The sequence below is a fragment of the Oryctolagus cuniculus genome, chromosome 10 (assembly GCF_964237555.1).
Source record: "Oryctolagus cuniculus chromosome 10, mOryCun1.1, whole genome shotgun sequence".
In the NCBI taxonomy this organism is placed as follows: domain Eukaryota; kingdom Metazoa; phylum Chordata; class Mammalia; order Lagomorpha; family Leporidae; genus Oryctolagus; species Oryctolagus cuniculus.
In genome coordinates, this window is record NC_091441.1 from 113681754 (window position 1) to 113707083 (window position 25330).

Consider the following 25330-nt stretch of genomic DNA (forward strand, 5'->3'; position numbering starts at 1 on the left):
CTTTGTCCCATGGTTGCCATGGGGACAGTTCCTGCCCTTCAGGAAGCAGGGAGAGCAGTTTCCTGTTTTGAAGAAGGCTTGAGGGCTGTTTTCCTCCAATCCGCCTAGGCAGGAAGCCTAGGGCCGGCCGCCCCTGCAGCGGGGTGTGTGGCAGAGCCGTGCCCACGCCCAGCCAGCCAGGAGGGGCCTGGGTGGAAGTGCAGCCTTGGGAAAAGCCAACCAGGCCAGCGTAAGGGAAAAAAAATGCCTGGCCGGAAGAGGGTGGCCGCTTCCTCCACAGACTTCGAATCCCACCCAGTGATAACACCCCAAACTGGCCCTGCCCAGCCCGGCTCCCCTCCTCCTTGGAGGGCTGAGGCTGCTGGACAGAGGCCCTGGAGGCCCCTGCTTGCCTCCTCACCTGAATGCAGCCCAGGCTGCACACTGGAGGATTCAGGATAATTGGGTTTGGCCTCCACTTCCCCTTACCAGCCCTGCCTGGCATGCCCTTCTGCCTCTGAATGGGGAGCACAGCAAAGCCCACCTCCCCCTGGAAGCCTTCCAAGGATGCATTGAGGCCTTGCAGGTGTGGGTCATGGCACCCCAGCTCCATGCCACCTGCAGCTTTCACCCCCCAGGTCACTCGCTCACACATGCAGCTCCTATCACCTGCAGGGTCAAGGCCAGACTGTTGGGCCCACCCACCTTTGGAGAGGTTTTCTCCATGAACACCTTGACTACAACATGCTTCCCACCACGCCCATGCCACTCTCCCCCTCTACCCTCCTGGCACTTGCTCAGGCTCTTCTCCCAACCTGGAATGGCACTCCTGCTCTTCTACCTGAGACCCTAGCCTCTGAAACCCCGCCCCGTGCTTTAAACTCCATTCAGTCCCCCACGGTCAGCCCAGCCCCACGGTGCCACAGCTAGCTGACCTCCAGCCCCCCCTCTGACTGCACCAGAATTCAAGGACAGGAAGGGGAAGAGAGAAGGGAGCTAATGTTCATGACGTCCTCATGATGACCCGAGCCATCTTATTCTCATTTCACAGGGGTGAAAACTGAGGAGCAGAGAGGTGAAATGACTTGCCCAAGGCCACAGAGCCAGGGACAGATGGAGCTGGGGGTCTCCAGGTGCCCTGCTCCTCTCTCAACTCAGGTGAGTGTCATGAGGGAGGGGGGTGGCTAAGCTGAACTTACCCGATGTCCCCCTACCAATTTTTATAGCCCAGGGAGGGAACGGCCGCCTGGCAGACACTCTGTCCACACAGATCGGCAGGTGTCCGCTCAAATTGTCCTCCCTGGAGCCAGCTGAATTCCTGTCTCAGATTCCCTCACTCAGTGGGCAGATACTTGTATTTCTACTTGAGAGGGGAGGGGATAGGGGCCCCGTGCTGAAGGAGCAAAGAGAGCCAGCTCCAGAGTCAAGGTCCAGTCCCCTCCTTCCTAGCTCTGTATCCCTGGGAAAGTGCCTTAGTTCCTCCATGCTGTGGTAGCCTCAGGGATAACATGGGTGTTACCAATGCCCACCTGCCTCATGGGTTTGTGAAGAGGATTAAATGAGTTAATGTACATAAACAACATTACTGAGTGTATGAAATAAGGCTTCAGCACAGGTAGCCACTATGATTTGCAGATGGGGACACTGAGCTTCAGTGGCTGGTCCAGGTCATATTTAGGTTAACGGGACATTCGGTTGCGTATGTGGGAGGTGTGGCAGTGGGCACTTCAGGTGTGCCCAGAGCCAGCTTAGGTGGCAGTTAAGCACAGGAGACAGCATCCGCCAGGTGTGACTAGGGAGCTGGATTTCAGTGGTTTGGAGCTGAGCCTGCCACCAGCCTGAGCTTCCTGCTGGGCTAGAACCAGCCCAGAATACCTGCGTATGAGTGAGAGGCGTGAGAGCTGGAGCAAGGGTGAGGAGGAGGGCTCCTGGGGACTAGTGGGTTCTAGAAGTGCCAGGAAACCCATCAGTGCCACAGCAGGGATGTGAAGGCATCCAAGGAGTCAGCAGGCCAGCGTTGCCCCCTTAGTGTGCTCAGCAAGAGGGCAAGTGACCCCTGAGGGGCCTGCGTCCTCAGCCCGCCTTGGGCGCAGGGAGGCAGGGAGTGAGCCTGGCCTGTTCACCCAGTACCTGGCCTGGTGCTGGCAGAGAAGACACTCAGTGCATTGTTGGAGATTTTTATTTTTAAAGATGTATGTATTTGAAAGGCAGAGTTAGAGAGTGAGGGAGAGAGAAAGAGGTCTTCCATCCATTGGTTCACTCCCCAGATGGCTGCAATGGCTAGGGCTGTGCCAAGATAAGGCTAGGAGCCAGGAGCTAGGAGCTTCTTCCGGGTCTCCCACGTGGGTAGCGGGGGCCCAAGTGGGGACCATTCTCCACTGCTTTCCCAGACACATTAGCAGGGAGCTAAATCAGGAGTGGAGCAACTGGGACTCAAATTGGTACCCAGATGGGATGCAGGTGCTGCAGGTGGCAGCTTAACCAGCTACACCACAAGGCTGGCCCCTTTTGTAGAACTGATGAAGGAAGGAAGAAGTACAATGGATTCAGGTCCAGAATCTGCCTTGGTGACCTGGGCAAATACTGTGTCATGCACACAGCACAGTCTCAGTGACACATACTAGGGCTAGCTCTGGGCAAATACCCTGCCTCCCTGACCCTGGTTTTTACATCTCCAAAACCAGGATCATGATAAACACACACACACACACACATACAACCCCTTTTTGTTGTCACGAGAAGTCTGCAAAGGCTTGGTCACAGGGAACCGGTCCTCAGCCTCTGTTACTGTCATTGTCGCTATTGCTGCTGTTACTGCTCCAGCCTGGGGCTAATGCATCACTTGTCTGAGTGCCGTTTATCCCATTGCCCCCGGCTCTGGATTCCACACTGGGCTGTTGGGTGGATCAGCTCACAGCGGTGCTCTGGCCACCCCTTCTGATGCTTCTGCAGACACGCGCTGATTTATCACAGTAAGGTTGCTGGTAGCTGCTCCCATTCTGCCCACCCAAGACAGATGGAAAGAATGAGAGGGAGGAAAGGAATGAGAAGGGAGAAAGAGGGGGAGAGAGGCAAGGCTTGTCCAGGGAGGCCTGGCTCCTGCCGGGTGTCTCCCTTGCCCAGGGAGGCCTGGCTCCTGCTGGTTGTCTCCCTTGGAGCTGTGCTGTCCTCTGCCAGGTGCCTTCAGGAAAGTCGGCAGCAGCTCTTGCCTTCAAAATGCAAAGCAGAGACTGCAGCCATTCGAGAAGCAGTGGATGGGTGACTGCCCAGCTATCAGGCACATTACTTTCCCTCTCTCAGCCTGTTTTCCCATCTGTGACATGGGATACAGTTCCTGGCAAGAACGCATGTTAAAGGCTCAACACAGTAGCACTGATGGTCATTCGACAGTCACCCTGCTTGCAGCGTGTGGCTGGGGCCCAGCTCCGTGAGTCCCAACAGCAATATCATCCCCAGATGTTTGCAAAGCTTCGCAGGCTTGCACATCCACGTTCTCCACCTGGGCAAAGCCAACAAAGGAACAAGCGTTTCGGCTTCACTCCACACTGGCACGTGGCTGCAGCCACACAAGTGCAGACCTGTGTTGTTTCCCCAAAGGCCTTGGAGCTGAGATCTTTGTGAGTACACTTTGCTCAGCCTCGAATCCCAAATCAACAGAAGCAGAGAGGGCTGAGTGAGGCTCCAAGGCCTCCACCTGCCCTGCCACCTCCCTGCCTGCTCTGCCCTGGGGCCGGGGGGGGGGGGGCGGCGGTGTCTTCCATTATTTGATTTTTATTGCTAATTCCCAGAAACAAGCTCAATTTTTAAATGCATACTTTCTTTCTACAGTAAATAGTAAAATGGCTTATCTGTTCATTTGTACCCACATTCACACACAGATATATCTCCCCCACCACGCCCTCCACCTCCCTCCCACCTCACCTCCTCCCCCTTCTCCATCTCCCTCCTACCTCTACTGCCTCTTCCACTTCCACCACTTCTACTTCCCCACCCCACTCCTCTTCCTCCTTCGCCTACCATCGTCACCCCATTGCCACCTCTTTCAAACCAGCAGGCACAGACCCATAAAGTTTACTAAGAACCTGCCTGAGTAGCACACAGCTCAGCCACAGACTTCCTGTCCGTCCCCATCAACTCTCCACGACAGCCTGGGGACACAAGGCCTCTGGCAGCTCAGAGGTGGAACGGTCACTGCACAGGGTCTCATTCCACTTCCAGCTGGGCAAACTGAGGTCTGCCCTAGGCCAAGCCAGGGCCCCCACCTGCCAGTCCTTCCCTGGGAAAGCCTGCCTACGCTGTTCCTACTACCTGGAAGGACTTGAACCCTGTCCACCGCGGCCTCCTCTGAGCTCCAGCAGGCTGCCTTGAGTCCCCAGCACCCATCCCAGACCAGCACAACCATCAGACCATCAAGCCAGCAGCACCTTGAGGGCACAGGCTTGTTGTCCAAGGCGTGGCAGGCACTGAGGGGGTACTGAGTGACGAACAAAGAAAGGCTTCTCACCCACCAGGTCGCCTTTTCAATGCCACCTCCTCAGGGAGGCCTTCCTAGTGGTTCTCAGACCTCAGCTTGCCCCAGAAGCACGGGGTGGGGGTGGGGTCATGGCCAGTCAGCCTGCAAAGGGTCCCCAGGCGAGCACTTCCTACAATTTCCAGTTGTTTCTGCACTGCCCTGCTCGCTCAAGGCACTTCAGGCGCCTGAAGCGGTACTTGTTGCGCGTGACTCTTCCTCTAGCTAGGCTGCAACAGGGCAAGGGCCTGGGGCGCTCTAGCGAGGTCCTCAGCGAGGCTCCCGGTGCAGGACTGAAGGAACGTCCAGGGCTGACAACAGGCAGAGGGTCCCCCGGACGAGGGTTCTCGTCCCTTTAACCTCGCGCGGCTCCCGCAGTCACCATGGCCCCTTTAAACACGCGCGGGGACACCTCGACCCTGGGCTCCCTCGATCCCTGACTGAGCAGAAAAAAAGGGAAAAAAAAAATCCTTCCTCTGCGGGCGCGAGAGGAAACATCTAAGAGGGGGCGGCGGCGCGGCGGCGGCACAGCGGAGGCGCGGCGGCCTGAGCGCAGCGCGGCCCCTCGGAGCAGGGAGCCTGCAGCGGACCCGACGCTCGGCCTGCCCCGGCCGCCCCCGCGCGGCGCCCTCGCGCCCCCTCCCCTCGGGCGCAGCCCGCCCTCCGCCTCCACCGGCGCCGCCCCGCCCCCGGAGGCTCGCGACTCGCGCCCCCCGTGCCCTGTGCGCCGCTCGGAGTCCTGAGTGGACGCGGCGCCGCGCGCTGCCCCAGCCGCCGCCCTCGCACGCCCCCCGCTCGCGCCCCCTCCCCTGCGCTCCACGGCCCCGCCCAGCCCCGAGGCTCGCGCCCCGCGCCCCCACTTGCCCTGCGCGCCGCGCGGAGTCCAGCGCGCGCCGGGGGCGGGGCGGGCGCGAAGGGGTGCGGGCCCCGCGGGGCGGCCATGGAGTGAAGCGGCGTGCGGACTGGCGCTCGACCGGACAGAGCCGTGGACGCACCGACGGGCGGCCCCGTGCTCCGCGCTCTGGAAGATGAACAGAGCAGGTAGGAGGCTCCGCGCGGGCTCGGGCGTGAGGCACGCGCGCTAGGGGTCCCGGCCAGGCTCTCCAAGTTGGAGACCGCTGGGCGCCGGGAGCCAGCTGCTGCGAATCCCCGACCTCCGCACGCTGCTCGGCCTGGGCCGAGCTGGGAGCGGACCCGGGGTCCCTTGGCCGAGGAGGCTGAGATTCGGGGGTCCCTGTCCGAGGTGCCCCTCCTCAGGGACGACTCCTCAGCTTTGGCGAGGCCGCGCCCTGCCCATGTCCGCCTTTATCCCTCCACGGTCCCCAGCAATGGAGAAAGACGTCTCTGGGCGCCGACGGGACTTGGTCGCACTCCCGAACCTTCACCCCCGCACCTCGGGGTCCCCGACGGGCCCTCGCTCGCCCCTCAAGAGCCCCATCTGGCCCGCGCGCTTTGGCCAGAGCTCTCCCCGACCCCGGGGTCTGCTCCCGGTCCTCTGGTACCCGGCGCACCCTCACAACAATTCCTGCCGCCTCCTCTCACCCGACCCCGGGACGCGGAGCTGCCTTGCCAGCAGAGGGGCCAAAAAGCCTTAAATGATTCCCCCTGCAGCGCACCCCTCCCTCGCGGCGCCCTGGCCCGGGGCCGCCTTTGTGCCTCCCCTGGGGACCGGCCGCTGAGGGCCAGCCCTGGCTGAGGCTTGGCCTTGCTCCAGGCGGCACCCCCTCGCACCCCCCGGGCCATGTGGGTCGGACTCCCCAGCTTGTCCCGCCGGGTGAGGGATTCCGGGAAACCCGAGCCTGTTTGAGAAGGATCCCCGGTGAGCCCCTGAGGGGTGCCACTGAGCAGATGCAGAAAGTGAGCCGCAGGCGGGCGGTGCCTGGAGTCCCTCCTCGGGATGCCGGGCTCCGTCCTGCGGGGAGCAGAAAGTTCCCTCTAAGACGAGATTGCCCAAGGGAATAAGCCCAGCGAATTTCACTGCCTGCCGGGCGGGATCTCCGCTCCATTTTCTTTATCCAGCGAATTTAGGGGAAGGCAGCCCCCTCCCTGGGCGACAACCTTGCTGAAAGCTATACTCCAAAATGCACGTCCCTAAAGAAACAGGAAGCCACCATTTTGGCTGTCTTGGAACCATATCCTGCTGCCTTGTGTGTGAGTGTGACTGTGTGTGTGTTGGGGGTGGGAATGCCGGTGATGAGTTTTTCCTTTTAAAAATCTTTGTAATGAAACAAAGTTACTGTGGTAATGAGGTGCAGGCAGGAGACCTTGGTCTCCCCTGATGGGTCGCAGCCCTTCGGAGTGGGCAGCTGCCTCCTTGTATCCAGGCCCCATTGTGGCTCTGCAGGGGTTACCTGCGTGCTTAGGGAGGCACAGAATTTGGGGACAGGAGCTGTAGCTGCCCTTGTCAGTTTGTGGGGCATCAAAGACTCTGGAATAGAGTTCCAGCACCCGTCAGCCACTGATTATGGGGAGAAGGTTGCCTCCCGCTATGCTGGCCAGGCCTGAACAGAGCCAAGCTAGCTTTTTCCTACACTCCCAATAAAACTGGCGTGTAACAATGGTGAGAGCGTTTCCAGTTTTCTCACATTTTCCTGCATGAGGCTTGGGCACGCCCTCCCTTCACTGAGAATCTAGGGAAGGGACTGATTGGAATAAACCAAAGGGCAGGTTTGGTCCCTGGAAACTTAGCAGTTAACAGTTCTGGGCTCAGCCATCCTGTGGTTTGTCTCCAGCATAACGGGGTGACTTTTTCAGTGTGGTGGCAGTGACGGTAGCCCGACATGATTCTGGGTGCCATGCTCTGCATAGCTTTGAGGCTCCCAGACCTGGTGGGACTGAACCTCAGACCCAGCATGTCCTGAGTTCTGTGACCTTTAGCAGGTTGCTGAACCTCTCTGTGGCTCGGTTTCTGTATCTGAGAAGTGGGGGTAATGCGATCTTGGTCATCGAGTTCTCATGATTAAATGACTTAAAGCACGTTGTAAGGTGCCTGGAGCAGCATCTGTCACCTTACGAGTGAGTAATAAATGCTAGCCGATATTTATGGGTCCTTGCTGCGTTTAAGTGTTACCCTTGTATCAGTTTATTTAGTGTTCACAGTGACCTGATGGGGCGAGGACTCTTGCTTTCTCCTGTTTTTTGAACAGGAAAACTGAGGTGCAGATAATACGAAGGGACCAAGACAGGATTGAAACACAGACTGTCCAGCTTGAAAGCCTGCTTGCTTGTCCAGCGCCTGACATATAGCAGGATGTGGTTTGCCAGTGGACTTTGTCAGGCATCTTATGTCTGTCATTTCCCTTGACCTAACTGACAGCTATATAGGGAAAGGGGATTATTCTACCATTTTACCAGAGGCAAAATGCCGTGCCCAAGATCCCACAGCTGACTGTGGCTGAGCTGGGATTGGATCCTTGGTTCGTCCGAGCCCGGGGCCCAGGCTCTCCCTTCTCTGTCCCTTGCTGTCTTGCTAGGACGTGCCCTGTCATGGATCGCTGGACTGGCTTAACTGCAGCCTAATTAGAAGTCCTCAGGCTCTGCTTGGACATTGCAGCAGGCACGCAGGAATGGAAGTTAAATTAAGATGCAATTGGAAGGTGAAATTGGAAGATAATTACTCCTGTGACATATGGTTACAAGGTTTGGGGGGTATAATGAAGTGCACGTCTACTCAGGGAGGGCAGAGGACATTATGAGAAGAGCCATGAGTTTCAAAGGCTGGACTTGGCCACAGCAGACCTGGCTGGCTGCTTGGTCCCTCCCCTCACTCTACAGATGGGGAAACTGAGTCTTGGAAAAGGGAAGGGACTTGCCCAGGGTCGCCTCTCCACTAAATGGCCGAGCTGGGAGAGAGGATCAGGGCTCTCAGCCCCCGATCCAGTGCTCCTCTCAATACCTCTTCTAACTGGACGTCTCCACCGCTGACAATGGAACTTCTACAGGCAGCCAGCGTGAATGTGTGAGTGACAGATATTTAATTAAAACAGAGAAAGGGAAAATATAAACTGGTACCAGGGGGCTGGCTGGAGATGATGTCTATCACGAGAAGCTGTTTCTCCTATCATTCTGGCTTCCCCAGCCCCTGCTTAACTCTTCCGATCTTGGCTCAAAGGGTGTTCTGCATTTGCACCATACTCAGGCTTAGCAAATTGCTGTGAGGTTCCAGGCACTGTGAACTCCATGTGAGGAAGATGTGACCCCAGACTGTGGCATCAGGAAAGAGAGGGTTCACCTGCAGCCCAAGGGCTGCAGCTGAGAGCAGAGGCCACCAGCTGTGACCTTGTTGGGTTCTGGGTGGTCAGAAAGTTAAGCTTGGCCAAGAGGAGGAAACCCCAGCCCTGATCCATCCCTGATGTGCCACTGGGGCGCTCTGGCACACCCCACAGGGCTCACAGTTCCCTGCCCCTGGCTCTGCCTGTGCGCCTCATCCCCTCTGCCTGCAGTGCTGTATCCCTCACCGTTTTGGGTTGTAAAAATCCTCCATCCTGCTCTGTACCCCAGCGCTGCTTTCCCCAGTCTTCTCTGTGTGGCCTTGGCGGGAGGCTGAGGGGAGGGGCCCCATGGTTCCTTTCTGTGAGGGGGCAGGCTGGAGGAAGTGGAGCTGGCTGCTCACCCTCCCTTGGTTTTGTTTCGTCCCCCTCAGTCTCCTTTCCTAGCGGATGCCACCTGGTCTCCCTCCACTCTCATTCCCCTGGTGATCTCAACAGGTTCCTGCCTTCATTTCCATCTCCAGCCGTACCTCTCTGACACCTGAGTTTCTGATAGGCAACTTGGCTTGATGCAAACTGAAATTCCAGGAGTCTTCCCCAGCACCTGCAGCCGTTTTCCATTCGCATGGGCTCAAGTTCATCTGTCCTGTTGCTCTGGCTGAAAAACCTCTGTGTTGTCCTTGACTTTGTCTTTTCTGCAGCCGATCCCCTCGGCTCTACCTTCAGGCATGTACTCCAGCTCCTTTTCACCCCAGCCTGGCGAAGCCCCCTTCCTCTCTTGCTGGATCTGTGCAGAAGCCTCCCTGCTGTGTTCCTTCTTTCCTTCCTCTCCATTTCATTTCATTCCCATGTGTTAGAACGTACCAGCGCTTCTTTTCGAAACCCTGCAGTGGCTCCCCACATCCTCTGAGCAAAAGCCCCAGGCCCCTGCCCTGGACTCACTGGACAGCCCCCTGGCATCACTTGCCCTCTCTGTGCCTCAGTTTCCTCATCTTTCAGTGAGGGTTCAGACCAGAACTCTCTGCTGCTGGCATCCCTGGATGTCAGAGGGGTGCAGGGCAAGCACCGTGCCCTGCAGAGCTGGGAGAGCAGGCGGACACTGCATGCTTGTCATCTGCAGGGGCTCCGAAGCGGGAGGCATTTTCTTGCAGGATCACGCCTCAGATGTCCATTGTAACCTTTCCGAGGAAGCTGCGCCCATAGATCAATAGCTTGATTGGATGAAGTATGGGATGAGGAGGAGGGTAATGTGGCCAAGGTGACAGTCATTTTTCATGCCCCCATCTGTCCCTTTGTCATGTCTCCTGGTCGCCAAAAATGCCACCTGTTAGGGATGAGCAATGAGAGGCCCCACCCCCAGAGAATGAGTCCATGCCAGTGCCTGACCCCTGATATTGAGCACGGGCTGCTGGGTCAGTGTGGAGCGAGACTTAGACCAGGGAGGACGTGGGCGGGCACAGATGGGCTTCTGTGGGGAGCAACTCGGACTAGACTAAGTTACTGGAATTAAGACTTATTCTATGCATCTGCTCTCCCACAATATGGCGCTGAGAAGGGAGAAACAGCTTCTACACAGCTGCCTCCAGTTCAACCAATAAACTGTAGGACCTACTCCTGATTGGAGGAGAGCAGCGTACTCGGCGTGTGGGTAGCAGAGTTGGGATTGGTGGAAGAGGACTATAAAGGAGGAGAGAGACAACATGCACGAGGAACATCTAAGAGGAACATCTGAGGGAACACCTGTGCAGCCCCCGAGAGAGCCGGCTGGTGGTGTGCCGCTCCCCTGCGGAAGTGGGGAAAGTGGCCAGGGGGAACCGCCCTTCCACGGAGGTGGAAGGGACAGTAGCCAACCCGGGAAGAACCAGCAGCAAACCCGGGAAGGGCCAAGCAGACGAAAGAACAGCGCAGGGTCCTGTGTCGTTCCTCCGTGAAGACGGGGAGCGACATAATGGTGCCGTGACTCGGATATGAAGCCTAGGCAGGGTTTAGTGTCGTTCCTCCATGAAGAGGGGGAGCGACAGGCTTCATCTGGACACGGTGTAGCTGCTGCTTTTTGAGGAACTCCGAGTAGCCTCATGTGAAGGCCTACTGCTAAGAACTTTTAATAGGCATCCTGTGATCTTATTTTTATTATTTTATTATTATTTTAAAGGCAGAGTTAGAGCAAAACGGGTTGGGGAGAGCTCTTTGATCCACTGGTTCATTCTCTAAATGGCCGCAAAGACCAGGCCTGGGCCAGGCTGAAGTCAGGAGTGTGGAACTTCCTCTGAGTCTCCCACGTGGGTGCGCAGGAGCACTTGGACCATTCTCCTCCGTCTTCCCAGGCGCATTAGCAGAGAGCTGGATTAGAAGTGGATTAGTTGGGTCTGGAACTCGCATCCATATGGGATACTGGCCTCACAGGTGGTGGCTTAATTTGCTATGCCACAGCTCTGGCCCCATGTGATCTTTTAATACTTATTCTCTTGAGGGTGGGTACTACTCTGTACCCGTTTTATGGATGAGGAAGCTGAGGCTTAGTTTTGCAGTGGTGAGTGGCAAAGCCAAGATGTGACTTGGGCCGGCCAAGCTCCGGCTATGCTCGCTGGTGTCCCACCACCACAAACGATGAGGTGAAGCTTATGTTTGTAAGTTCCGCATTTCTGTTCTTTTCACTAATTTGGACAGACACTTACCTACTCTGGGGCAGTGGTGACTACTTCTGGAAAGACACTGCTTATTTCTGGAAGATTCGGGATTAGGATATGGATGTCAGGGGCTGGTTTGGGTGTGGATGTGGGGGAATGGACGCCCAGGGTGCTTTAGCATTAAAGCCTTCTACAGCTGTGCCTCTTTTCTCCTTTCCTGCTGCTGTTGCCTCCCTGGATGGGGAACCAGGCAACATGTTCACTGGGCTTCTGTGCAGGCCCTTGCAGAAGCAGAAGGCAGGGACTTTGTAATCCTGCACCAGGTGCTTTTTCTTTGGGGGCCTCAGCTGGACTTTACATGATTCTGTCATTTGGGGTATGACGGTGCCAACTTTGGCTTCACATACATTCAGAGTGAGGTGCCGCTGGGGCAGTCTCATGGAGATGTCCAAATGTAGAGCTGTGCTGATCCATAGCCTCCAGACACATGGGGTTACTGAGCACTTGAGATGGGGCTGGTCTGCCTCCAGGTGTGCTGCGAACGTGAAACACACATTAGCTTTTCCAGACTCAGCATGAAAACAGAACACCAAATATCCACTAATAGATGTTGTGTATCGTTACAGATGTTCCTCGGATTATGATGGGGACACCCCAGTGAACTCATTCTAAGCAGATGATGCATTCAGTACACCTGACCTGAACGTCATTGCTCAGCCCCACCTGCATTGTGCTCAGAACACTTAGGTTAGCCTCCAGTCGGCAGAACCACCCAGCTCGAAGCCTGCTTGTAACGAGGTGCTGAGTGTCTTGTGGAGTTGATTGACTCCCAGCTGAAAGCGGAAGCAGAATGGTTGTCTGGTACCCTTTCGCACCATCATGAATTATAAGTTGAACTTTGTTGAAATGATAACATTTAGATATATCAAATTCAATAAAATACACTGTTAAATCTTTTTTTAAAAAGTAGATGGAATTATTTTATTTGAAAGGCAGAGTTACAGAGAGAGGGAGAAACAGAGATGCTTCCATCAGCTGGTTCACTCAAATGGTTGGGGCTGTGCCAAGCTGAAGCCAGGCGCCAGGAGCTTCTTCCAGTTCTCCCGCATGGGTGCAGGGCCCAAGCACTTGGACCACCTTCTGCTGTTTTCCCAGTCAAGGAGCTGGATTGGAAGTGAAGCAGCTGGGTCTCAAACTGGTGCCCGAATGGGCTGCCAGTGTCACAGGCGGCGGCTTCCCTGCTTGCCACAGTGCTGACCCTGATTCCATTGCTTTTTTATTTTTATTTTTTCATTTTTTCCCCCAAGATGTATGTATTTATTTAAAAGAGTTACAAAGAGAGGGAGAAAAGGGGGTGGGGGCGGGAATCTTCCATCTGCTGGTTCACTCCCTTAGTGGCCACAATGGCCATGGTTGAGCAAGGTCAAAGCCAGGAGCCACGAGCTTCATCCAGGTCTCCTATGTGGGTTCAGGGACCCAAGCACTTGGGCGGCCATTTTCTGCTGCTTTTCCCCAGGGATCAGGAAAGAGCTGGATCAGAAGTGGAGCAGCCGGGACTCAAACCAGCCAGCACCCATATGGGATGCTGGTGTCACGGGGGGGCAGATTAACCTGATGCATTGGCCCCCACTTTTTTACTTTTTAATGTGTTGCCCTCTGAGGAAAGTAAAAGTCACGTGTGTGACCATGTATGTGCCCCTGCAGTAGCCCTGTGGGGGCAGCCCTGGCCTGCCGATGGCTGGCATGAGAGGCTGCAAGGACGTCAATGGGGAGGGGTGCATAGGGAAGAGGAGAGCTTGCTGAAAGAAACCTCCAGGTGCTCTGCTCCCCCTTCCCTCTGTCATGAGCCAGGCTGGCATTCTGAGGCTGCTTTATGTCATATCCAGGCCTTGGTGGGGGTGGAACTAGGAGATGAGACTTGGCTGGTGGGGAGCACAGGTCTCCTGATGTGTGGGCAGTGGGGATCCAGGCAGCACTTTGGAAGCAGGTTTGTGTGCACTCCTGAAAAGCTCCCTGTGCCTGGGAAGCAGACAGGAGGCAGAGAGACCAGGGAAAGGCATGGATTGCCTCGAGCCAGGAGAAACGTGGAAGTTTTCAGCCATTCCTTTGACTCTTTCCCTTGTTTAGATTCTTCTGTCCTGCAAAAGTTAGCCCAAGTTTCACTTCCAAGGGATCTTCCCTGGCCACGGCAAGCCATACTCCTGCTTCCTTAACGTGTTGTCTGCAGTACATCTTTTATTCTGCCACTCTGTCATCCTCAACCTCCGCAGAGGAAGAGACCATGGGCAGATGCCCACACTGGCAAGTAGCCATACAGTTCTGTGCCAGGAGACCGGGGTGCAGGACTGGCTGGGTGCCATCTTGAAGCATGCTGATTTCAGATGTGACACTGAGCAGAGTTGTTGTTCACCATTAGGAACCTTTGGTGTGTCACTCCTGAGGCAAAGAGACGATGGCTGTCCCATCATAACACCCCAAGGGCTGGCCTGTCCTCCAGTTGTTCTGACTCCACGCGAGCGCTAAGCCTAGGTGTTCTTCTGTTCTACACTGTGGAAAAATCCGCCATCAGCAGTGCCTTGTGTGTAGGGAGAAGGCATCTGACGTGTTTGCTGTAGAATGGATGTGTGTTCCCTGAGGACAGATGGGCTGGTGACTGTCATGTTCAGAATTTGCTCCTGGCTACTTGGCACGTAGAAAGTGTTTAAGAAATAGCTGCTAGGGGCCACTGTTGTGGTGCAGCAGGTTAGGCATCCCATATCAGCACCGGTTTGAGTCCCAGCTGCTCCACTTCTGATCTAGCTCCCTGCTAATGCGCCTGGGAAAGCAGTGGAGGCGACTCAAGTCATTGGGTCCCTGCCACCCATGTGCGAGACCCAGTTCCAGGCCCTTGCCTTTGGCCTGGTCCAACTCTAGCTGTTAGGGCTATTTGGGGTGAACCAGCAAATGGAAGATACTCCTCTCTCTCTGTCTTTCCCCCTTTCTCTGTAACTGGCCTTTCAAATAAAAATAAGCAAATCTTTGAAAAAAACAAAAGAAATAGCTGTTGGATGAATGAATGCAATGATGTGAATACAGTTTGGAGGGAACAGGTTTTCATTTTGCTGATTTTCATCTGCTGGACACCGTGTGGAAACCAGTTCTGTTCATTTTGTTTATGGAGTGAGTTGTAAGTCGCAAATGAGGGAATTTTAGAGGTGGGATCCAGATAAGCCTGAGACAGGGCATGGTGCATGGCAGGTTCACCTAGGTTGGGGGAACCATCGTTAGTGCTCCCTTGCACTGATAACTAGGAGACTCTTGAGTGGAAATCAAGTTAATTGTACTTTTTCTCCTTTTCTTATCACTTAGATTCTCCAAAACCTCCAGTTGCTCCCAAGCCAAAGACCAGCGGTGTACTCACGCCAGTGACCACACCCAAATTCCCTTCCTCACCCAGGCCCGAAAGTCTCCACAGTCCAAACTTCATGTCCAGGGGACCAAAGCCCCCCATTGCCCCCAAGCCCAGGCTGGCTGTCCCCAGTGAGTGGAGAGCCAGCGTGTCCGTGAACAACAGTTTCAACAAATGCAGCAACGGGAGGCTGCTCTGTGTAGACAAGGGGCTTTATGAAGGGCACCGGCCCAACCTGGAGTGCTCCGAGTCAGAGACGGATGAGGATTATATCATGGCCCCCAGGGCCCCACGGAAAGAGGATGAACCCAAGGATGGGCCCTGTGGAGAGAATACGGTCACGGGGCCCCAAGATGCCACCAGCGAAGAGGTAGGAGAGGAGGGGGTCGAGGAGAGTGGCAGGGAGAGGACAGCAGCTGGCAAGGACTTGGCACCTCCTGCAGCCCCAGCTGGTGGAGCACCGGGCGAGGAGGATGAGGAGGGCGCAGACTGCACCCCTGAAAACGGGGACAGTGACAGTGACCCGGGTGCCAGGGAGCAGGAGTCCACAAGTGAGGAAGAGAAGCTGGTAAAAGAGCACAGCGTGTACCACAGGGAGGACAGCGGGCCTTTGGCTGCACAAGAGGCCGTTGGGAGTGATGTCATCCTGACTCAGCTTGGTTCAGAGGATCCAGCAGCCCCTGACGAGGAGCCCAGGCCCCCCGAGACCCCTGGGGAGCTGGCAGAGGAGGAGGGGGTAGGCTGTGCCGGTGCAGAACCAGGGGGGCCAGGCGAGGACACTGATCAGGGTGCTGAAGATGCCAGTGAAGGACCCCCTGAGGATGAGTTGGCCACAGGTGTCCAGGAGGCAGAGATGGCCGCAGAGAACCCTGAAATCCCTGAGGAGGAGTGTGATGGCGTCCCCGCCGCTGAGGACCCCGTGGGCCAGGATGAGAAAACGGAGCAGGAAGAAATGGCGGCAGCCCCTGCAGAGGCAGAAGACCCTCGGGAAGGAGAGGACCCCGCGCAGGATGAGGCCCCCGAGGAGAGCTGCCACATCATTCCTTTTGAGAGCGACTGTGTTGATGACGCCGTTACCTCACTCACAGGAAGCCCCTACAAGTTCTTCCAGACCGAGAGCACCTCTTTCTGTAGCGAAAGCTGTTCTCCTCTTTCTGAGTCAGCAGAAGGCTTAGAATCGGAGCAGGAGGCAAGGTCAGGCGCATGTGCAGAGGAGGGCCCTGTGGCTGGAACTGTGTGTGACCAGAGTAACCCCCTGCAGGGTGCAGCTGGGGAGGGGGGGTCCTCTGTCCCAGAAGTGGTGGTCATGCCGGAGGAGGAGGCAGAGGAGGGTGCCACGGACGATGCGCTCACCAACCCCTATGTGATGGGAGTCAGCTTGACGGGCCAGGCTGACCCTGCCGAGGGAGGGCAGGCCGAGACTTCAGCTGATCTGGACACTCTGAGTGACTGTGGCTTGAGAGAAGAAGTGAACGCTGATGCTGAGGGTGGCCTAGTCCCCACGGACAGGAAAAACCTCGTCACCAGGGCCCGGCCCCACTCCGGGAAGGTGGCTGGCTCTGTCCCGGAAACTGTCCCGGAAGAGACCGGACCAGAAGCTGGCTCACTAGCCTCTGGCACTGCCGGTTCCCCGGAGCAGGCAGGCAAGATGGTGTTGTCATCAGAGGGGAAGGCTGGAGAGGCGAACAGGGCCCTGCCAGCAAAACCCCGGGCTTTCACTCTGTATCCTCGCTCGTTCTCTGTGGAAGGCCGAGAGATTCCCATCTCCGTGTACCGGGAGCCGGAGGGCTTAGACGACCACCGGATAAACAGGAAAGACGACAACCTTTCCCTGCCCTGTGTCATCGGCTCCTCTGGGAGCTTCTCACAGAGAAACCACTTTCCATCCAGCGGCACCTCCACGCCGTCGTCCGTGGTAGACATCCCGCCCCCCTTCGACCTGGCCTGCATCACCAAGAAGCCCATCACCAAGAGCTCCCCTTCGCTGCTGATCGAGAGCGACTCGCCGGACAAGCACACCAAGAAGAAGAAGTCGTCCTTTAAGCGGTTCCTGGCGCTGACATTTAAAAAGAAGACAGAGAACAAAGTGCATGTGGATGTGAACGTGTCCTCCTCCAGGTCCTCCTCGGAATCCAGCTACCACGGGCCCGCCAGGATTCTGGAACTCAACCCGAGAAGCCTCAGTAGCTCCCCTCAGCTCAAGACTCGCACGGGGAAGCTCCGGGCCTCGGACTCGCCCTCCTCCCTCATCTTCTGTCGAGATGGCAAGAGGAAGGGCGTGCCCTTCAGCAGGACGGTGTCCAGAGTGGAGTCCTTCGAAGACCGCTCTCGGCCACCCTTTCTGCCCCTGCCGCTGACCAAGCCCCGGTCCATTTCATTCCCCAACGCTGATACTTCCGACTACGAGAACATTCCAGCCATGAACTCAGACTACGAGAACATCCAGATCCCGCCCCGACGGCCTGCGAGGGCTGGCACGTACACCAAGCTGTTTGAGGATCAGAGCAGAGCCCTGTCCACGGCCAACGAGAACGATGGCTACGTGGACATGAGCAGCTTCAACGCCTTCGAGAGCAAGCAGCCGAGCGCCGAGCAGGAAGCCGAGAGGTACGGCAAGTTCTTGCTTTCTCATTCAGGCAGTGTAACCGATGATTGCTCCGAGGGTGGCTTAGGTGGGGGGTGACAAGCAGACCTGCTGTTTGGCCTGTTTCTTTCCACCTGGGTGACTTGGGGTGAGCAGTTTCACCCCTCTGCGCTGCAGTTACTACATCTCTGGGCAGAGTGTGTGGGGAAAGCAGAGTAGGTTTCTTTGGGTGAAGAAATCACATAAAAAGCTAAATCCAGTGCAGGTGGGAGCGCTGTTATGGTCTACATTATTGAGGAGCTATTTCTCCATTCTCCTGGGCTTGCTACTCCCCTCTGGGAGAGTCACCAGGAAAGATGGTTCTGGCGTCTTTCCAAACTAAACCTCTTTCACCATCAGGAAAATACCCTAAATTGAGATTGATACCTTTTTATTGTGTAAATATACTCTGTATCCCACAGGAAAGTAGCAAAGACAATTTATTTAAATTGTTTAAAGAGGTAGTCTTGCCCTGAGCTAAATTTCTGAATGGAAGTCTTTAAGATACAGCATTCAAACTAAGGTTGTTTTTTTTTAACTGATTGACTTTGGAAGTGGGCATGCCAACACTAAAGTCATTGCATCACAGTGGGGACTTTCTGACCCTTCTTCCCGAGACTGAGTGCCCCTTATTGATCCTCCTGAGAGAGTAATTGCCACACCTCCCACTTCCTTGTGCACTGTGCGTGCAACTTAAAGGCGATGAAATGCAGCCTTATCCATTTGCATTCTGTGGAGCACTTGAACTGAATTAATGAAAAGCCAAAATGGCGATGATTTTAAAAGAAATCCTCTGATTCTTTCCCCGCACATGCAGGAATCCAGAGCAGTCCTGCCCAGCTGTCACAGCTCAGAATTCCTAAGGGACACCGGTCGGGATGAGATAAGGGTGACTCTGGAGTGTTTCCCCCAGCTCCCCAGCCTGGCTCCTCCGCCTCCGTACCTCAGGCTGGGGCAGGGCTATTTCTTGGTTCTTTCTAGGATGCAAAGATGTATTTGCCAGAGCGAGGGTGAACATGGGCCCTGCCTGAGGGCTGGAGTTCAATTTAGAGAACGGGGGCTTGTGTGGGCGGTGAGCTGGTGGTGGCAGAACCACCAGGTCCATTGTATTACTAGGTATCAGCAGACGAGACCCAGCCCTGGCTGGCTGCTGCTTTAGCACTAATGAAAACAAAGCCACTCTGGGAAGCCATCAAGTCTCCATGCTGAAGGAGGCCTTGAACCTCACCCCTCCAGCAGGTGGCTACCCAGTCTATACTTGAATTCCTCAAGTCACAGGGAGCTCACCACCTCCCAGAGCTGCCTCATCTGCTGATGTCTTTCTGACTGAGGCCAGAGCTGCCCTCCTACAATCCCTCCCCCAGCACGCAGGCTCCTCTCTCTGAAGCCGGGTGGATGAGCTCGCTTAATCTTTCCTATGCCGACCTTTGAAAAATTGAAAACTGCTTCCATAGAAAGTCAAGGTTTTGTAGCCGGAAGGAATGCAGACGTGGGTCAGTCTTGTAGAGGGGGAGACAGGCACGGAGACTTGCCCAAGGCCTCTCAGCAGGCTGGCGGAGGAGTCAGTGTTAGGAAATCAGGTTTCCTGACTCCTGTTTCAGGAATTCACAGTGAATTATGGTCTGGTTGTGCAGGCTGGGCACTGTACAGCCAGCCTCAGGGGCAACTCTTTCATCTTTTAGTCTACATATGGTGCCCCCTGGAGTTGTGCCAGTACCTTGATCTGCACCCTGTCCGATAAACAATGAAAGGTTGGTTCCTTTCACCAAACAACGTGAAAGTAAGGGAGTAAAATATCCAAGAAAATGGTAAAGCTACCGGATCTTGACTGCTGTGTGCCAGGCACGTTGCTGGGTTTGGTCCTCGCATTACCTCCCGTGTGATGCTGCAGCCTAGGGCTGTGGTTGAGGGTTCTGACTGTCAGACTCTGTCAGACTGTTGCTGCTGTGATGTTACGTCGCCGAAGGCCAGGCTGAGTGGGATGAATCTCCCATGCAGGAACCACATCCTCTTGGACATCAATCAGAACAAAGCTTGCTTCCGCTTTCCTGCGTGAAACAGATGGAAGCCGGGGGGAGTGAAATCCCTGCGGTGGGCTGGAACAGGTCTGGGCAGGGAGGTTTGAGATGCATCCAGTTGAGGGGCACGAGTGGCTGCCACAGGGCTGGGGGTCCCTGCTTCCTTTTTTTTTTTTTTTTTTTTTTTTTTTTTGACAGGCAGAGTGGACAGTGAGAGAGAGAGACAGAGAGAAAGGTCTTCCTTTGCCGTTGGTTCACCCTCCAATGGCCGCCGCGGCCGGCGCGCTGCGGCCGGCGCACCGCGCTGATCCGATGGCAGGAGCCAGGAGCCAGGTGCTTATCCTGGTCTCCCATGGGGTGCAGGGCCCAAGCACCTGGGCCATCCTCCACTGCACTCCCTGGCCACAGCAGAGGGCTGGCCTGGAAGAGGGGCAACCGGGACAGAATCCGGCGCCCCGACCGGGACTAGAACCCGGTGTGCCGGCGCCGCTAGGCGGAGGATTAGCCTAGTGAGCCGCGGCGCCGGCCGTCCCTGCTTCCTTTGAGCCTCAAGTGGTTGGAGGGGCTGCTGCTGGAGTGAGACGTGTGCGCAGGGGTGCTCGGGTGGACGGGATGAGAGGGTGGGGAGGCAGTTCCTTCCTCCTTCCGCTGCTCTGTCCTCCCCCACACCTTGCTGCAGGGTGAGGATCAGAGGCAGAAGCCAAAATAAATAGCAGCAGCCCTGACACGGGGCAGGACTCGGTGCAGTGAGAGACGGGAATCCAGAGCTGATTCCCGGAACCTGCTGCAGGACTTCCGGCCAGCCGCGGCTGCTCCTGTGGGAAATGGTGGAGTTGGAGCAGTTGGCTTTTCTCAGCCATTGGCCTTGTGGCCGTCACCATCCTCATTTCTGTTGCATGCCTTGTGCTGTGCTTGCCTTTCTCTAAATCAATCTTTGGAAAAAAAAAAAAAAAACACAACAACGGAGGAAACTTTATTATGTCATAATTTGCCGTAACTAGAAGGTGATTGAGGGGTGGGTATTTGGTACGGTGGTTATGACACTACTTGGCACCTGCCTCCCGTGTCTTACTGCCTGGGTTCAAGTCCTGGCTTCCTGGGAGGCAGCAGTGATGGCTCAAGTACTTGGGTCTCTGCCACCAACATGGGAGACCTGGATTGAATTCTGGGTTCTTGGTTTCACCCTGACCCAGCCCTGGCTGTTTGCAGGCATTTGGGCAAATGAACCTGTGAATGGAAAATCTATCTCTGCCTTTCAAATTTTTTTAAAGATTTATTGTATTTATTTGGAAGTCAGAGTTAGAGAGAGAGGTAGAGACAGAGAGAGAGAGGTCTTACATCCGCTGGTTCACTCCTCAGATGGCCGCAGCGGCTGCAGCTGTGCCAATCCTAAGTCAGGAGCCAGGAGCTTCTTCCAGGTCTCCCACACGGGTGTAGGGGCCCAAGGACTTGGGCCATCTTCTGCTGCTTTCCCAGCCTATAGCAGAGAGCTGGATTGGAAGAGGAGCAGCCGGGACTAGAACAAATGCCCATATGGGATGCGGGCGCTCTTCAGGCCAAGGCTTTAACCTGCTTTGCCACAGCGCCAGCCCCCTCAAATAAATTTTTGAAAATAAGTAAAAATTTGTTTTAAAAAGAGAATGCAATGGAAAAAATAAGATACAAAGAAAAAGTAACATGGATAAAGTCTCCTTTGAGGCTGTGGCTTGCAGAGGGAGGCCTGGTGCTTTTGTTCAACAGGGGGAGGTGTTGTGGACATCTGGCACCACCCAGAGACATTATACATGAGGTGATCTGAGGGAGTGATTGTCCTGTGCTGGAGTTCATAGTTGTTTATTTCCCAACAGTGAATAAGAGAACTGTGAAGAAATGGGGTACCTTGGATCCCCCTCCCCCAGTTGTCTCATTTAAACCCCTGTCCTTGTCCATTGTTGCTTGCATGGTGGCAAGTCTGGTTTAATCAGTCAGCCCTGTACGTCAGAACCGACCGCTGAGGGCACTTTTCCTCACCATTGTATTGCAGAGGTGTTCACACTGACTGTTGGGAGTTTTGCAGTGCACGTCCATTGCCCACTGTCTGGATCTCACCATTCACTGGCTTTTCTTCTGTCTCCCTCCTTCCTTCCATTACTGCCTGTTGTTCTCAATGTGCTGTTGTAGCTTTATATGCTGACAGATGAGGGCACCGTGGCCCAAGAAGGGCCGAGGGCAGGGGACAGATGAAAGGCATCGGCTTTTGAGCTGAGCTGCCCGGGTTTCAGTCTACACTGCCACTCGTTGTCCGTGTGACCGGGGACAGGTCACTAACCTCTCTGTTCCTTGTGTTTTCCTGTGAAAGGGGGGATACTTACGCCTGCCTGGTTATATCATGGAGGCTCAATGTGCTATACAGCACACAGTAAAATGATCAGTAAGCAGTAGTTGTTATCAGATGGCATGATCAGAGTCGCCTGGTGTTGGATGAAGGATGTGAATTTGGTTCCAAAGTTGTAGGATGTGGGGGACGGGTCTGGTCCCTTTCGTTGGAGGGGTGTCTCTGTGTCGTCTTCTCCCTCCTTGTTCTCTCTCTGACACACACATGACTTTCTGCCTGAGTTTGACTGAGTGTTGGGGACCAGATAGTGAAGTGAGGGCTATAGCAGTGTGGGAATACAGGGGCGGGCTACAGACAGCAACTTGAGCCGTGCTGATTAGGATTCCTTTGCTGTCTCTTACACCGAGAACAGCAGAACCACAGCTGTAGCTGTGTAATTATAGCAGCACAGACACCTGTCAGTGGCTGTAGCTGTCATTTCACTTGTAACTCAGTTACAGAAGCAGGAGTTTCTGGGCCCATTTTCTAGGCAGGAACACTGAGGCCCAATGAAGTGCTGTGATCTGCCCAACTAGGGCTGGAGCTCAGGTCTGAATCTCAACCCAGTGCTGTTTCCACTGTTGCCTTTTCATCCTGAGCTCAAAAATGCTGCCTTATCTGTCTTTTTTTTTCTTTTTCTTTTTAAGATTTATTTCATGTAAGATGTAAGGCAGAGTTACAGAGATGGAGAGAGATATATAGAGATCAAGATGGCTTCCACCTGCTGGTTCACTCCCCAAATGGCTGCAATGGCCAGGGCTGAGATAAGCCAAAGCCAGGAGCCTGGAACTTCACCTCATCTGGGTCTCCCGTGTGAGTGGCAGAGGCACAAGCACTGGGGCACTCTTTTGCAGCTTTCCCAGGCACGTTAGCCGGGAGCTGGATCAGAAGTGGAGCAGCTGAGAACCTGGACTGGTGCTCCTATGGCATGCTTGCTCACAGGCAGCGACTTAGCCCCTGGTGCCCAGATGCTGGCCCCTTCTCTGATCTTAACCCGACAGCTGTTGAGTTTGTCCCTTGCAGTAGACAGGGTAGCGCAGCATCACTTAGGGGCGCCGTGGCTCAAAGACAGCAGGAGGACACCTGTCTTCCTTTGCTGAGGGCTGGCTGGGTTTCTGCTTTCTTGGCAACTCCTCCAGAAGGAGACGAGCTCTCCTGGAACTGGCTTATGAGGTCCTCTGGCATCCTTCCCCAACTCAGGGCCACAGTGGGGACCTCATCCTGCTGCAGTCAGCTGCGCCTGAGGGCTAGGGCTGTTTGGAGTCATCCTGCTTATGGGCGATTCAGATGAGTCAGCCCAGACGGAGACAGCTTGTGCCTTCCAGAAAGCTCACAAAGGGCCCCGGGTGCCCCCTTTTCACAGTGCTTCTCTGTAGCTCAGGGTCATGATAGAGCTGCCCTAGAAGTCCACGCTGCAGAGACCACATGACGCACCACGCACTGAGGAGGAGAAGGAAGGGGTATCCAGGAAAGTGAGTGTGAGGCTGACTGAGGGAGACCGTCCTGGGCAAGCACTGGGCTGGGCCAGGTGTGGAAGGAGGGAGGGGGGAGCAGGTGCCATCTCTAGCACAAGAGACTTTAAACCCTGCGTGTCTTTTTTTTTTTTTTTTAAGATTTATTTGCTTATTTGAAGGGCAGAGTTAGAGAGAGAAAGGTCTTCCATTTGTTGATTCACTCCCCAAATGGCCGCAATGGCCAGAGCTGAGCTGATCTGAAGCCAGGAGCCAGGCCGGTCTCCCAAGGACCGACTGTGTTTCTGATGCAGGATTAGAAGTGGTCAGGATGGCGTCCAGGACTGGGTGGCACCAGAGCGGACCCTGCAGAGAAAGCAGGATCCCACAGATAGAGGAAAGAGAAAGGTGGGAGAACAGAAACAAAACAGGTCTCTGGCGACAGTGACTGTCTTCATTCATGAGGGACCTGCCACCTTTACTCAGGAAACCAGCTTGTGTGTCTGCTGACTTGGAGACTTCGGAGTGGAAATGGGTTGGAAGATTCAAGGACTGCAACACCGTTGTGTTGTTTCACCATAGTGCCGTGTTGCACAGCTGCCCACAGCCCCTCTGCATCCTGTTCTAGGCGTGGAGGGATGCAGGGCCTGCCCCAAAACTCTCTCTCTCTGGCTGGATGAACAAGAGGGTAGAGTTGGAGCCTAGCGAGAAACAGGGGAGAGCTGGGTGCATGGTGTCCCAGGCTGTGGGGGAGGCAACAACAGGAAGCCTCTGCTGCCTGGCAGATGTTGGAGGAACAGGATCCTGTTCATGAGGGAGCTGGGGAGACGCAGTCCAGGAGGAGGGCCAGCTCGTTCATGAGGGTGGGAGTGAGAAGGGAACCTGGAAGTGCCGGGGAGGAGCTCGGTGTATACGGGGCGAGACGGGGAGGCAGGGCTGTGGGCTTGAGCAGTTGAAGCCCATGGAGGCGTGGTGGGAGGGTAGTGCTGTGCTGAAGGTGGGAGGGCTGGAAGGAGGGGAAGCGGGAGACTGGTTAAGAAGCTGTGGCCGCCAAAGAGCAGGAAGGCACTTCTGTCCCAAGACTGTGCACTGTGCCCAGGTCTCCAGTACTGATTAAGTCTAGGGTCAGGTTGTGTCTGCCCTTGCATTTCTTTTCTCATTCTTTTCATTTTTGTTTCTCCGTCTGGTCCCAAATATATAAGAGTCACATCGGTTTCTGATAAAAAGAAGCAGCAAACGTTCCAGGAGACAAGCCAGGTAGTCAAGTCAGAGGTGGCAGTCCAGATCAGGGATTGTGACTGCAGATAAAATTCTCCACCCAGCCCAAGATGTGCACGAAGGGCCTCCCCACCCTGCAGCAGTGAACCTGACTCTTCACAACCTCAGTGCTGAAAGCCGCCTCCCTCCTTCTATAACAAAGGTGATTTACAGCCCCTCTGCAAACCCTGGGCCTGAGGATGCAGCCCTCTCACGACCGAGCCCCCTGCCGACTGATTCCACTGGTGCAGAGAGCTGCGGCACTGGGCTTGAGGCACGTCCTGGCGTGGTATTCACTGGCATCTTCATATCTGCCTGTAAGCCGGGAGCTTTCCTATTATTATGATGTTTTTGACAAATGAAGTCATGCAGAGCTTTCATTAAGTCTCATTGAAAGAACCTGGAAATGCCATAAAAATTATTATAATCTCAAAACCATCACATCCTAATGCATGTGGCTGTGCTGCTCATTGAAATTGACGGATGAGAATATCCAGTTTTTAATTTTCTAACTTAAAATAAGACCATCTGCAGCTGTTTCTTTTAGCAATAATTTTTAATTAAATGCAATAAAATTTACAGGGAGGGTCCCTAATAAGAAAATCGTGTCAGGAACACACTTATCGTAACATTACTGGCGTGATATTAAGACCCCCGACTATTTTTTTTTTTTGCTTGCAGAGCTGTAATGTAGACGAAATTATGATTAAGTGTTAATCACAGTGTGGTTTTACCTTCATAAAATCAGCCTTTCCCCCTGTGGGAGGTGTGAAAATAATTCTCGCTAATAGGAGGCAGTCTCGTTGTGCGGAATCTTTGGTGAAATGTCAGCAGCAGATCTCCCTGACCAGCTGAGCCCCCGAGGAGGGGAGAGGCCTTTGTTCCAGCCCGTGTCTGCATGGTCCTTCATGTACTC

At 55.0% G+C, this 25330-nt stretch overlaps 1 protein-coding gene across 2 annotated transcripts in view; it reads left to right on the plus strand.

Annotated features, from left to right (window-relative positions):
* Positions 1-5047: 5047 nt before the first annotated feature.
* Positions 5048-25330, plus strand: part of FGD5 (FYVE, RhoGEF and PH domain containing 5) — a 113066-nt gene continuing 92783 nt past the window's right edge. Inside the window, exons 1-2 of one of the 2 annotated variants that reach the window (XM_051852551.2) lie at positions 5048-5530; positions 14673-17319. In XM_051852551.2, the coding sequence (XP_051708511.1) occupies positions 5518-5530; positions 14673-17319 (2660 nt within the window). In that variant the 5' untranslated portion in view covers positions 5048-5517. The remainder of the gene's footprint in view (positions 5531-14672; positions 17320-25330) is intronic. The other variant, XM_051852550.2, reaches the window with a different exon arrangement.